The sequence below is a fragment of the Dicentrarchus labrax genome, unplaced genomic scaffold, assembly GCF_905237075.1.
Source record: "Dicentrarchus labrax unplaced genomic scaffold, dlabrax2021, whole genome shotgun sequence".
Classification (NCBI taxonomy): Eukaryota; Metazoa; Chordata; class Actinopteri; family Moronidae; genus Dicentrarchus; species Dicentrarchus labrax.
The window spans coordinates 21,607,826-21,622,634 of record NW_026136706.1 but is presented as its reverse complement, the minus strand read 5'-3'; the positions used below and the strand labels follow the sequence as shown (position 1 = coordinate 21,622,634).

Below are 14,809 nucleotides of genomic sequence, written 5' to 3'. Positions count from 1 at the left end.
CGCAGAGAACACAAAGTTAGTTCACATAAACTTCCACATTACACTGAGAGCCCATAAAATATTAAGTCCATTGACATTTTGCATTTTCACTGAAGAAAAGCCTCACTTGATAAGTGCAGCGATGATCTGGACGTTCAGTGCTTGGCCGCTCATGAAGCGATCGTGCAACATTTGAAACCCGTTTAACGTGCCAAATTTGTTTATTAAGTCCACCAACCAGCCCTGTGAATAGAAAAACAAGAAAGAAAAACACAGACGTTGCATTTAATCAGTTGATTGAGAGGTGGTTTCACAAATTTCCCTCAATGTTCATACAGAGATTTAATTTCCTCAAACGTCTAAAAAAAAAAGTTCCTCATTTTTATCCTCCAGCCAAGTTTCAACCCTAAAAAACAAAACAGCAGCAAATCTGACTTATTAGCTGGACTGTGGAACCCTAAGTAGTCCTGGGCCCCTGCCAACAGAGGCAGACAGGCAAGCAGTACTGCAGTACTGTTCATACTGACCCCCTGCCCACGCTGTATTCATCAATCTTTCACTGTAAAATTCATATTCTCTGGTGTATCCACCTTCTCTTTTATACAATCTGCTTTCTGACACAAGCACTAAGTGTCTTATGGACTTTGAGTTCCATATTTTTCATTATCAGGCTACTCCAGAGAGGGATTGTCTTTGTTTCATAAGGCCCCTTAGGGTAAGACTAAAATGCCACTCTATGGATTCTGTCTAGGAGGAAGAGCGATGGGTCAACTGTCCTCTGAAGGAAGAAAACAGTCTTTTTTCTGAATGACTTTTCCTGACAAGATGTTAAGATGTTTTTTAAATTTTATAAACATTCAAGATATAATAGAAACTAATTTGTAAGATCTTGCACAATCTAGACTGTCGTTAGTGTAATATAGACATTCCTCTGATCACAGAATTTAGGGCTAAATGCAAAAAGGTTTGGTCAACTGTTCCAGTGGCAATTCACCTTAGGAGAGCGTGGGTCTGGTGGTCGGGCGAAGAGCTCATCGTCGGCAAGCTGTGCTCCAGCGGGGACAGTCTCAGAGGGCCGTGTGCCATTGTAGATGTGGAACTTGCAGTGAGGGTTGGTGGCCATGGCCAGCAGCTCCAGTAGAGGGAACCAGTCCTGAGAGAGCTTGGCCACACACAGCTCCACCAACCGGTGTGTGTTATTGATAATACACCTCTGTGAAACAAGGTTTGTGGGTAGAAAAAAAAAAAACACATATTAACCATTTGACTACAATAGACAGCGAAAGAAAGCAAGAGTGGGTGAGAAAGAGACTTTCAACTGGAAAATCCTTCTGGAATACTGTGATCCACTTCTGGTTTAGTAAGTGCATTTTGACCTGAAAATTCACACATAGACTGTGCCTAAATGATACCTTTACATTAATACACTGTACCTGGAAATATGAGAAATACTATATTATTCATGGATTCTGCTCTATTACCCTGCAGTCAAGCGAGCCTTGATAGAGCAGCTGCTACAGACTTAATTCTTAAAATAGACTACCTGTCAAGTCTCACAATTTACTCCCAAGACTCACAATTTGGTGCCTATACTGGCATCAATTTTAGTATGCCTGCCAATCATATCATAATCATAAAAATGACAATCGAGTGCCTCTTCTGCTTGGCTCCCGACTGGTTCACAGATCTGAAGGAGCCAGATATGAGTAATCAATATGGGACTGACTCATCACAGCATTCCAAAGAGGCTTTCAGAGATGTCAGTCATGTAGTTTACAAGAATCTGGTTGTTTCCTAAACATTTTTTAGTAACTGATGAAAATAAACAAAGCAGCTGTGGATCACAAAAATAAGTAAATATCCTGTGTAATGTACTAAAAAAGGTAAACCTGGCCACCAGTAACAGAAGAAACAAAGACGTTTTGCTCCTTTACATCCTTGTCTGTCTCATTGGTTTATTGTGAAAAGGTTCCAGAGATCAATCTCCCTAATACAACACAACAGCCAGCCTCAGCTACTTCTAACAAAAAGATCATTGATCACTGCTGACGCTGCCTCTTTCCCTCAGCTCTAAGTAAACCAAACAGAAAACTCAATTTACAGGCGAGAACCAAGTCTGAACAATGCATACATCCAATGAGATAAGGGCAAAGATATCAAAGAATAAGAATAAATAAAGCTAAGACGACTATGCTGAGTCATGCCACCTGATTATATAGATTTTTGTCAACCTTTCATAACACCTTTGATCCCTTCCACTTAAACCAGTTCACAGGGAACTAAAAGCGGGGCCAAATTCCAGCGATGGTCGAAGTCTTAAACCTCGAAAATTGAGCCTTTATACGTGTTGCACACACCAGCCAGATTTCCTTTCATAAAACTGAAGAGAGTAGTTTTAATGTATTATGAGTTGATTATTTTATTTGAAAAAAATTAACTCTGGACTGTTAACGCCAATTCCTCGGCTTAAAAGAATCCAACAAGCAACAATGAAAACTCACATGAATTTCAAACTTCCAGCCACTGACGGCCTCGTCTGTCAGGATCTTTGTGAAGGAGATGGTCAACCCATCTCGGAAAAACCTCTGACATGCCTCACACTTCACATCCAGTCCTGCAAGGAAAGATATCCCGCATATAATACCGTACCATTCATATAAAACGTACAGAGAGATGTATTCCATTATCTTTAATATCACTTTAAGACTAAACAGAAGGATATTAAAGACAAGATTCTGGGCATCATCTGTAAAAGTTTCACTTCATTTAGAACATTCTGTATATTCCTACCTTTTTTACTCAGGTCAATAGCAGCTTCCAAAAGAACTTCTAACTCTCCTTTTGGCAAAACTGGAACGACCCAACGAGGCCTGGGAGAAAAACAAATGAGATTCAACCCCGTGTGTGTACAAAGCTTGGATACTGTACGGATAACGTGCACCCCAAAGACTTCAATTTACCCTGAATCTTTCCGTGTGTGTGTGTGTGTGTGTGTGTGTGTGTGTGTGTGTGTGTGTGTGTGTGTGTGTGACTGTTGCGCTGTGTTGAGACTGAATGTGAAGCCAATTTAAAGGATGCACACAAAGTCAATGGAAAGACATGTAATAGTAGGTTCATTGTGCAATGACTTGAAATCGGTTTTGACTTCAGTCAAAAATTTGCATTCATCACAAACTGGCTGAATCTTGTTAAAAGTAAAGGGTCAGGAGCAAACTGTTAATTGGGATATTGCCTGTTTGTGAACAGACTGATTTTAGGAAGTGCAACAGCCTTCACTTATTGAGAGCAATTTGCCTCTCACTTTATCAGCAAATCTGCAGTGAAACTCACTTAAAAAGGAACCCTGTGGAGTTTTTGACCACTTATTAGGGCTGCAGAGCAATATTTCTAGGAGCGGGTCCACATTTAGTTTGCATCTCGAGCGCTGAAGTAGTGGGCGACTGAGCATGCAGCCTTTTTGTCAGCAAGTGAGTAAATACCTGTTGATCATGTCATCCAGCTTGGCTAGGTCAGTGTGAGGGAAGGCAGGCTCCTCCTCTTCCAGCTGAGGGGGCCCATCCCCCTGGCCCTGCTCATCTGGAGGGCTCACTGGAGAGTTCTCATTAGATGAGTTAGGAGATGATGTCTAGAAAAACCACAGATGAGTAAATATCATAGAATTGGTCTCTGTGGATGTTACATTTTATCAAAATCAGACAGAAATCCTATGTCAGACCAGGTATCAAAAGTACTTAAAAAAAAAAAAAAAAAGACTCAATCCTTCAGAATTTTTTACAAAAGTAAACATTAAATGTTTGTGCATTCTTCATGCATTATAGCTATATTAACACTTGCAAAATGTAACGTAATAGAAAAGTAATACTTTCATCATAAGTAATATTCTTCATCAATAATTTTATGAATAAATAAAACTATAATGATGGTAGGGGCCCGCTTAACTTTAAAGCTAATGACACACCAGAAAGCAAAAAACAGATAGAGACAACTTTGTTACGCCTTGTGAGGGTGAAGAATGGGAGGGTAGATATGGTAACAGCCATGTTGTTACCAAAATTATAATTGTTTATCTGATATTTTATTTTCCATCGATTTTGTTTGTTTTGTGGATACTATGACAGACAAAACAGGTTGAGAGAAGGGGTGATGAATGTTGTGGTTACATACTATGTGTATTATACCACTCAACCACCAGGTTGACAGAGTGATTTGTTTTGTTTCTGTGTGCATTAACATATGGAAGATATAATATGACTTTGACATGAATAGAAAAGACCAAACAAGGGATGGACAGTTTTGTTTCATCTGACATCAAGTCCAAATTAGTGGTCGATGCAGATATTTAGAGGGCAGAGGTGCCCGTGGTGATATATAATGCCGGTATCAAAACAAAAAAAAAGGTCATATTAAATTCTGTTCTACTCTTAAGGAAATTCAGGCACATGTTTACAGCAGGCTGCATAAGAGTTATAGTACAGGCTCAAAACCAACTTTATCTCCACTTCCCCTAAAAGGGGGAGCACTGACATTGTTCCACAGCAGACACACTGACATTACTCCCATAAGATGTGTTTCAGATATTTCCAGTTCCAGTTGTCTCAAATTGCTAATTAATCGGCCTGATTAATCGGTCTATCACTAGTTCAGTTTTCAACCAACAGCATCATCATTTTATAGGTGTGATGTCATACGGCAAAGCAACCATTTTTTAAGGCATACGAGCTGTTTGTTAGCCCACTGACACTCACTGTCACATCACTAACTGAAATGGCAGGCTGCTCTTCAATTAATTTGTGTGCTCTTCTGGTCAATCATGAACAAGCCTGTGTAACTGCAGTGTTTTGGTGGAGCACAATGGGGCATTTCTGATCGCTGGTGTACCAGAAGAACATAAACAAAGGATCAGAAATAGTCATGGCTTTATGTAGCAGATGCCAATCCATCAAAAAACGTGCATGGTCCAGATGGAACTGACTTGGTGACCTGCGAAGCAAGAGTGGACCTTTACTTGCTGTTATACTCCATACACCTGTTTCTATAGTGACATATACCAATGGAACGGCAAGGCCCACTTCCTGTATGGTATAGGGTTTCTATTGTTCTGGTCACTAAGTGCATATGCATGTAGGTATAAAGAAGCAGGTGTCTCTCCTGAAAGGCCTTTAAACAGAGCCATTCAAGTCATTATACTCATAGTATTTGGTTTAAAGAGAAATGCTCTTTTCATCCTAATCTACCTAGAGGAAACAAAAAGTGAGGGCTGACATGGTTGTGTTAGAAGTAAAAATGCGTTAGTACGTGGGTGTATCTCTGTTACGGTGCTTTCAAATAGAAACTTTGGAAGAAAGAGTGTTTGAGAAACAAAGGCAACAATGTGCATTTAAGCACAAATGTAACCATTCCCTTCTTCATTTCTTTCCTTGTCTAACGAGTGTGTATGAACATCAGTGGTGGTGTCAGCAGCTGTGTATGAGAGAGTAAAAGAGGGATACACATAATCGAGAGATGCACAACTGAGAAATATGAAATGTGGGGGTGTGTGGTGAAGGCTCCTTCTGCTTGGCTGACCTACATAGGCAGCTTGCCTCTCACGTCTCACCACGGCTCATCTCTAACCAACACAGGCCTACACACACACACACACACACACACACACACACACACACACACACACACACACACACACACACTTTATCCATCACTCAGGAGGCTCTGTTCATTGATGCCTCGCCTTCACTCTCTTTTTCCCTCTTTTCCGCTCCCTCCTCCCCTCCCCTTTTGTCCACTTTGGCATCTGTGTGTGGTTAGGTACGAGCAATATCTGGTTAAAAAAAACTGTGCTGCAGTGTCTGGACTAACCAAAAAAAAGATATCAAAACACACTTTGTTCCTTCTCCATTTACATGTTAATTTAATTACATGTGTCTACAGTTGGAAAAGAGGTGTAAGACACATGTAAAACACATACAAGATGACTGTGAATAAAAGCTGGAGCCAGCCAAAGGGAGAGATGATCAAAAATATTCAATTCATAGGACAACATATTGTGGATGTATTGACAGTAAGGAAAGGTGTAATGTTGTGTATTAGTTGGAAAGATGATGCTGACCTGGTTCTGTGGCAGTGGGGGTTGGCTCTGAGCATCAGGTGCCTGGCCCTGGCCCTGACTGTCATTGCCCCCCACCGGAGAGCCACGCGTGGTGGCCGTCATGCTCGCCACGGGGCAGATCTTGGCAATCTTGGCCTCTTAGGGAGCGCTGGCCAGGAGGGAAATTACAGCCACCTCAGCTGTAGAGCAGAGGGAAGAGAGCCCGAACACACGAGAGAGGGACACAAGCACCTGGAGATCTGGATGTGCCGCTGAGACCATTGCATAACCTTAAGCAGGGAAGAAGGGGTAAAGGTCAAACGGGTTAAAAAACTTGTAATACACAAGCAAAATAGTTTAGGTTTTAGTCTTACACAGAAATTACCATCGAGATCAACATCTAAAAGCACAGCCCAGTTCTGAAACCACCTTCTCTCACAAGCTACCAACCAAAAGTTCTGTATTCAGTGACCAACTAGATGCGTTGTGATGCTCCTGCCAGGCTTTGCTCTCCTGCACCTATAAAAATACTCCAAATGACCACAGTGAAGCTTCGTAGGTCAAATGATATTATACACAGACATTTTAACATATTTTTCAGACATCAAGTAAATTTGCCAGACAGGAGACAACGCTGCAGTGGGAAGTGGCACCACCAGCCTGTCTAGCCTTACAATAATCACGCTGTCTCAAACTTGGCCCAAAACTGGATAAGATGCTTTGAGGCACTTCTAAAACGTTGGCCACCCCTAGGGAACAAACTCTGATACACCCCAAAAGTAATCCTCCAAAACCCTAGTTTCAGTTTAACTCTGAAATTCTGTCGAATCATGCTAACTTTGGCTCCCATAAGTCACTAGGAACAAGCAACCAGAGGATACTGCCTGCCTGAAGCCATCAAGCCCGACCACAGTCGACAGCACCATCTCAAATTTGTGTGAGGGCAGACATGGACACACAGACTTGGTTATGGAGACATGGTGGAGACAGGGAAGCCATGATGGATTGTAAAGTGAAAACACTATTTTACATAAATTTTAATATTTTTCCTTACTGGCATATACACTTATGTAGTCATTACTAATGAATATTATCAGAAGTCTCATTAGCACCTTACAAAGTCATACATTCCTTCTTATAAACAATGCGCTAATTTGTGAGAAGGGGTAATGATGAACCAGGGTCTTATTATTCAGGTTAATTGCTGAGATCTGGGAACATGGTGATATTGATACATGCGGTCAGACGGTTCAAACAAGCCAGCAGTTTGGCCAAATTATCTAACCAAATTTATTTGGAAACCTAAGATGTTAGAAATATTCCCTCACTCCAAAGGAAAACTGTGTGCACAAACCATGGATATAAAAGGAGAACTGGACACAGTGTTGCATATGAAAGTTGCTCACTGGGGCATGAAGCCAAAAAAGCCACTTCCCGCTGTAAAGAAATGACCTGGTTGAATGCATACCAAATACGTATGCCAGCCGAGCCGGCTAACTTCTGGTTTTGCCCTTTGCTAACTTGAATGGTGATAAATGATTTAATTGCGCAGCTGTCTTCTAGACTTTCCAAATGTTAGCGACTAAACTGATCAAACTCTGATGCTGACAAGCCATTTTATGGTGGTTGTCACATTTAAGAAAACGTATCTACCATTTTACAGCTACTCAAAATGTACATGTAAGAAAAAAAGTCTTTAGAGCCGCTGCGCTTTACGTGAGTTGTAATTACACGGCTCCGCCACTATGTCATATTGGCTTCAAAGTTTGCGGGTCTTCCCTGGTGCTTGATGCACATGCACCTGTGGTAAGTAATGCAGGTCAAAGTTAAGCCAGGAAGTTGATCTGCAAAGTGTGAATGTTGTTTACCACAGACAGTTTGGGTAATACTAATACTAGTAACACAATTCTTTTCCAAAACCATTTGTCTAATCTGTTTATTTGTTTAAAAAATACATGATGGTTAAAGCTAATGATTGGCGCATACCACATAACTGCAACCCTTTTTATGGTTTTATTCCAGTCAGGTGAACTTTGTTGCATATCATACCCCCTCTTTCCCCCTGTTTCTTGTCTCTCTACAAACTATGACTTTCAAATACAGGCTAAATACCAACATAATCTTTAAACCAACAAACAAAAACCCACATGATAGTCTGACTGCACACATTTCTTGCCACGTCTGACTTCTTTTTGCCAATGTGAAGGCATTCCCAGATCAGCAATTAACTTATTACCAAAACGAATGATGGAAACTAAGACCCAGGTTGTACAAGACCAGAATTTTCCTTTAAATGTCAGTATGAAAATCAATAAAACATGATACAGCCTGCCAATTTAGCACTTGGCATTTGACAGCCTGATCAACAAAATATCCTATATCTAGCATCATCTTGCATTTCAATCTAAAAATGTTATACCTCAGCTTTCATTACAGATAAACGTTCAAATACAATTTGATCTAAAGGTTGTCTTTTTTCAGCATACAAAAAGGTGCAGAAATAAAACTAATGGAATCTGTTAATAATGTTAAGAGTGGTAGCCACGTGTATAAATAAATATTTTGGTCTAGGATAAATGAACAATTATAGACCCACAAATGATCTGCTGTGACATTTGGTATCAATACATTAGCACACATGCTTTCATATCAGCAGAAAATAAGAAGTCCAATAATAATAACAATAATAATAATATTCTAAAATAGGTAATAAGGGGTTATTAATTGGTTCCTCAATTGGTCCACAATTATTTTTTTTAAAAATCAAGAGAAATGCAGGAAGACACAAATTAGCTAAATACAAACTCAATGTCACAAGATAGGATCAGTTATTTATATTATTATATTCAGCACCACTGTCAGGACAATCTACACCACAACTTTCAGTCTTCCGGTCATGAAACGTCTGTAAATAAGGAGCAAGCCATAGAGAGAAGGGAACACGACTTGATAGCGTTTGGACAAATGGAAAAACAATCCAGACATGATCCATGCAATTTAACCATCTGAAAGCTTCAGTGAAGTTGACAATCACAATATAAAGTCTGAACCTTTGTGTAAGTCATTATGATCTCAAAATGCACCTTATTTTTCTAAAGCCCCATCTCCACTGTGTCTTATTCCCAGAAACATCAATAGTACACTAGATCAACAAATGACAGGACGTAAGAACAGAATTAAAGTGTAATGTTTGAAGCACATTATACCAAAATGACATACAAATAAGACAACCCAAAACAAGGGAGATATAAAGATCATTAGGAACCATAACGGCTGCTGTCTTGCCCTCTTGGAGATGATTGACTAGTTGTTACAGTTAAAACCAGCAGTCTGTCTTGCAAGCATGCGCCTTACAATAAGTTAATAAGGATGTATTAAAGTGTTTGTTTGGTGACCATATATCTACTTAGTGATTCATTTCCTGAGATGTGAACTGGGTGAAACGAACAGTTAAAACATGCGTTTGGTTTATCTACTGTTACGGTGTTTTCTCAGTTTAAGGGTAGTGAAACTAGATTATTTCCTATTTACAGGTGGCCAGAGACATCTGCTTCAGCATCAGCCATTTAGGTTGCAGCTGTCATTACAAACAGCACCTTACATTGCAGTCATTACTATTGGCAAAATCTGGCGAGTGTTTCTGGCTTGCTGAGAACGAAATGTCACATCATGCATCTAAAGCCACTATCAGTAGCTAACTATTTACTAATGGGGGTATAGGGTGGGTTACTTTCATGACGCACAAAAAACATAATGTTGTGTTTTATCAAGTGTCAAAAAAGTCACACGTACGGTAACAACAGACACCATTCAGACAAGCGAGGTACAACTGCGGCCTTTTGGGCTGAACCGGTATCACCGGCTTTGAGACGTTAACGTTAGTGTTATTAAAAAAAAAAAAAAAAAAAAAACATCTCATGGACGAAGAAATCGGTCACGTAAAATGATGTGTGTTACCTCGGAATATCTTCAAAATTAGACCGTCCAGATGCATATAAAGTACACGGTGACATTACGTAACTATGATTACAAACTAGCCCCGTCAACAACCGTTAACAGCTGGTGGTTTGGTTAGTTAACGCCTGCTGATAGCTATAAGCTAGCTGCGGCAACTAACGTTAGGTTAGCCTGCAAGGCGATCCGCCCAGACAGCGGAGCGGGGTCGGCCTTGTCGTCCAGAGCCCATTGCAGGCCTCATTATTCGGTCGGGCCTGACATTATACTTGCCCAGCAAACCGTGGCTGCATAACGGGGGAGCTTAAGCATACAGAGTTGTGTTAATAGCTAAAATCAATATCGATCTACCGTCACTTTCCCCGGAGTTATTGTTAAGCAACCATGTCCTCGTAACGCCATTTACAATGAGCATTGGTCGTGCTAGCGTGCTAACGACGAGCAATCTGGATAAACAGTCAGTGTTAGCTAGCCGTTAGCTTACGGGCGAGTAAATACCCGAAGGTGCATTTAGCTAACGTTAACGTTTGTATGTTGACCAGCGGCTTGCTGCTATGACTCGACAACTAACTAGTTTCCCCATCTTTAAATCACAAACTCTTCGATTAAGCTTCACACCACTTTGCAGCCATTTCAGCGGTCAGAATAAGTCACCATAGCTAGCTATCTTAGATAACGTAAAATATGTTAGTGACAGGGGAGTCGTCTATTTCCTGAAATTTAGTCAGTGTGTTCTGACCTGTATCGTCTAACGCTAAGTTGCAACTTAGCCAAAAGAAACTAAAAATAACATAATGGACGCCAAAATGAAACTAAATGTTAACAGCAGTGAGGTTTAGATACGGACAGTATTAATGAAATATAGAAATTGTGTGTGGAGGATAACCAAATCCCATTAGCTTGTAAACATGAGACGTTTAAAGGAAATGATCCTCCTCAGTCTGTAGACAGTGTCGAGGACCATTTGCGGGTAGCTAGCGCTAGCTTGTCGTTAGTGAATCTAGCGGGGTAAAGCTAATCACACTTCCCATGCTGTAAAGACCATGAATTGCAGTTTAATCACGTTGACATTGTCAATGGTGCAGAAAGCATTAGCCAACAGATAAAACACCGCCAGCAGCTGAATAACACAAGCAACCCAAATGCAGTAATGTTACCTTGCATCCACCACCAGCTGACGCTAATACTAGCAGTAGCCAGCTAACAATCACCAGCCAGCGTACCGAGCTAGTTAGCTAACAACTCACCAGGAATTTGATATGACTTCCCCCCTCTATTCACGGGCTACGTCCAGCCTTGAACGATGGTGTCGTCGTTTATTACATAAACGTGGCCTATATCGGTGACAGTTTGGCAGGACACAAAGCCTGTTACTAGAAAGATCTGATTCCTACGTTTTCTCCTCTGCTTCTGGGTGTTTTTCCTGCGTCACCGGCGCGGTAACAGCTCCCTAACTCTATCTAGTCCGATTTCTGCTGGGGCTTGTCACTTCGGTCCCAGCAGTCACTCACAACTTGAATCAGTTCAACATGGCGGAAGCGCAGTCGGACACAAATGTTGCTCAGTAAAACAGGCCAGACGACTGTGTGAACTCCAACAGTCAGCGTTATCTGGGAGCTAGTTTGCACCACAGCCGATAGCAGCTCGGCAAACACAACACCCGCTGAATGGAAAGGGCATAAAACCCATCTCAATTCTGATAAATGACTCCGACTCCAGCAGGGACGGCCGAACCGTAGTTTGATTAAAACCACGCGTCAAAAACTGAGCAACCCTACGCACTGGACTATATCGCCTCCTATCGCACGGAGTGATCATAAATTGATATTAATCTTACCAAAAACAGCCAACAAGTAAATTCAAACGTACACACAAACTGAAATGTCAGCACTTATATGTGAGAACGTGCTGTTGGGAGAAAATATAGACGAGGGACCATGTGTTCATGGCAAATAAATAAACTGCTTAATGGTTCATAAACTCTTTTGTTACTGTTACTGGTACGGATTAAAGGAAAGGTGTCCATCTGAAGATTGCTGTAATCATGCAACCATTAAGAAATAGGCCTTCATTCCTAAAGTGATTTCAGTGTAAGGGATGGTGGGAGGTGGGAGGGAGGTGGGGGGGGGCGGCCAGAGTTACAGGATGAACAGGAAGGATAATTACAGCAAGCAAAACCTGTTTCAGTGTTCAAATATGGACCTGAAGATTATTGTTTTTAGACAGACTTGAATAAGTGTGAACCTATCCTTTAACCTGTATGAAGGCCACAGGCCAAACATGATGTGTAATAATTGTTTTATAATTGTGTATATTACTTGACCTGATCACATTCACACAGTTACACATTCACACCCGGAAGCTGCCCCGTACAACCACAGTTCACAACCACAGTTCAGACTTTCCACTGAGCAACTTGGGGTTAAGGGTCACCTCAGGGCTAGCTGTTTTTCACTTTTACCCACTTTGCCCCATATTTTTTTTGCTGGTCTAGGGGAATGAACTGACGACCTAAACCTATGGATTAATTTGCTGGTTATTTTCTTGTGTAATCGATTTATTCTTTGTTATTTTTTAATTCTGAAAAATTGCCCAGAGCCAAAAGTGACACCTTAACATTTCATTTTTTGTCCTTCCTGGTCACAAGCATGTTTCTCTAACCTTTAGGCCACCACTGCCCAATATATTTAATTAACTACAAATTAATTTATCCATATAACCACAATATCAACTTCAATAAAGGTGGTCTTACAACTACATTCTGACACAGGACCTCAAAATCAGTTAATAAAGCAGGACCCGCTCTAGCCCTTATCATTGATCATTGTCAGTTGATACTGTGTTTTATTAGTAGTGCACATTGTTACAGATATTTGGGGGTCTGGGGCCACAGGGCAGTTGTGTTGCCTGAGTGCTAATTCATCCATGGGTATGACAAGGGTCACGTGGTTCCATTAGGTTTGTCAGGTATTTGCTCATGAGTAGGTTTACATTCTGCTTACTGTGACCACCTGTAACAAACAGGGAACAAATTTCACAGGTTTGTTTCCTCATTAATCCAGTGGTCCCTGACCTGACATAAACAACCTTAAACAAGACACCAAATGCCTAATCAATACACAGTAAATGGCTTTAGATGAGAGTCAGCCAAGTGGCTAAAGATTCACTACTCACTTGTCCTACTGTATGTGCTCAACAGAGACCCCCCTTATTATTGAAAATACACTGGGTGACCACAAAAACAGAAACACCCGTACAGTGCATTGCAATCTAATACAGTAGCCCTGCAAGAAACACTTTCAATTAAATTTGAAATGTTTGGTTTTAGTTGAGATTGTAGGCAGCTAAATAATGATCAAGCTGAGCTGGTGTAGGGTTAATTATTCTATTATTAACATAACATTAATTACAAAATATACAATTCCACAAACAGAAGCTTCAGACTATAAATACTGCAGAGCTGAATCAACACCTTAAGCAATCACAAATAAGAGGGTTTTTATAAAGGTGGTATTTACTACAGGGTATTTGTATTGATTGTATTACCATGTATAAGGGTTTCAATTTGTCTAGATACTATACCTTCCTGCAGCTGCAGTGCACTAGGAACTGGCAGGATTTAGGGCTTGAAGGGGCACATTACATTTATAACTAGTTCACTGGCAGCACTGGCAGATGATGACATTTTAATCTCACTTGTATTTGATTTCAAAATCTGGTGCTTGCAGTCAGTTTAATACACAATTGTATTGTTGGTCAGTCTTTTCTGTCACACCCAATTTGTGTCTCTACGTACATGCACAAGGGCATACTCCCCCACCTTTGGAAACCTACAGGGTGATGGGTGCCTTTGGGAGCAATATGAGCCCCTTTCAGACATGAATCTGTAACATTGCTGGCTTCATGTATCTGTGATAGCTATTAGGCTTATACACAATGTCCTGAAGACAGTATATTCTTGATCAAATACAGTAGGACAGCATCAGATTTACAAAATGAGGTAAAGGGAGTAAATCAATTAGATAACAGAAAATACAGAACAATTCATGGTACAATTTTATGTGTGAATATGGGTGTGTTTCCCATCTTTTCACATCATTTATGTTCCTATGTAGGGTCTTCTCTACAGTTCTTTAAAATTGTGATTCCCACAGAAGAGGATTAGGGTAAATACAAAACAGGAAGACAACTGATCTCCCTACATCTCGAGATATACGCCTCTGATGAGACAGCAAAAACAAGGCCAATAGCAACCATAGAGTAATCAAGCGAACAAGCCACTTAGCTCCCCTCCCATCCTGCATTAGGTTCTTTATGCTCCGACTGTGATTTCAAGGTCTATAGTAGGAGCTCCCTGACATGACTGAAATACATTATTTTAACAATCCCTTCCCAAAGGGATCCTACAGAGAGGGGCTTAGCTGCCTGTAAGTAAGGAGATATAGGCCTAGCAATAAATCGAAATACAGATAAACTATGACCTCCAATAAAACCACTGGTCGAAACAAAAATTACTTATATATTCATCTCCTAATTACATAATTAATTAAAATGCTTTTCATTGTAGACTTGACCAAGATAACATGCCATTATAGATGGCAGGATGTATCATAATTGAATCTTTGTAAAACAAAATGTATTGCACATATTAGGAATATCGGGTATTAAAGATTGGATTAGGAAGAAAGTTGTTTAACTGATGCCTGGGTTATCAATTAGCAAAAGTTCCACACAAAGCTGAGGAGTTTTAATGGGCAGTATAACATTGTGTTGTTTAATGTTTAACTTAAA

General features: G+C 40.4%; 1 protein-coding gene across 6 annotated transcripts in view; it reads right to left on the bottom strand.

The window, feature by feature from the left end:
• The window catches only part of usp9 (ubiquitin specific peptidase 9), a 39,606-nt gene extending 27,886 nt beyond the window's left edge, over nucleotides 1-11,720 (bottom strand). For 3 of the 6 annotated variants that reach the window (XM_051402685.1, XM_051402684.1, XM_051402689.1), the window contains exons 1-7: nucleotides 11,266-11,720; nucleotides 6,086-6,354; nucleotides 3,459-3,604; nucleotides 2,770-2,849; nucleotides 2,481-2,593; nucleotides 974-1,192; nucleotides 107-222 (exon numbers count right to left, since the gene is read on the bottom strand). In XM_051402685.1, the coding sequence (XP_051258645.1) occupies nucleotides 107-222; nucleotides 974-1,192; nucleotides 2,481-2,593; nucleotides 2,770-2,849; nucleotides 3,459-3,604; nucleotides 6,086-6,187 (776 nt within the window). In that variant the 5' untranslated portion in view covers nucleotides 6,188-6,354; nucleotides 11,266-11,720. The remainder of the gene's footprint in view (nucleotides 1-106; nucleotides 223-973; nucleotides 1,193-2,480; nucleotides 2,594-2,769; nucleotides 2,850-3,458; nucleotides 3,605-6,085; nucleotides 6,355-11,265) is intronic. The other 3 variants (XM_051402683.1, XM_051402686.1, XM_051402687.1) reach the window with 1 other exon arrangement.
• Nucleotides 11,721-14,809: the final 3,089 nt, after the last annotated feature.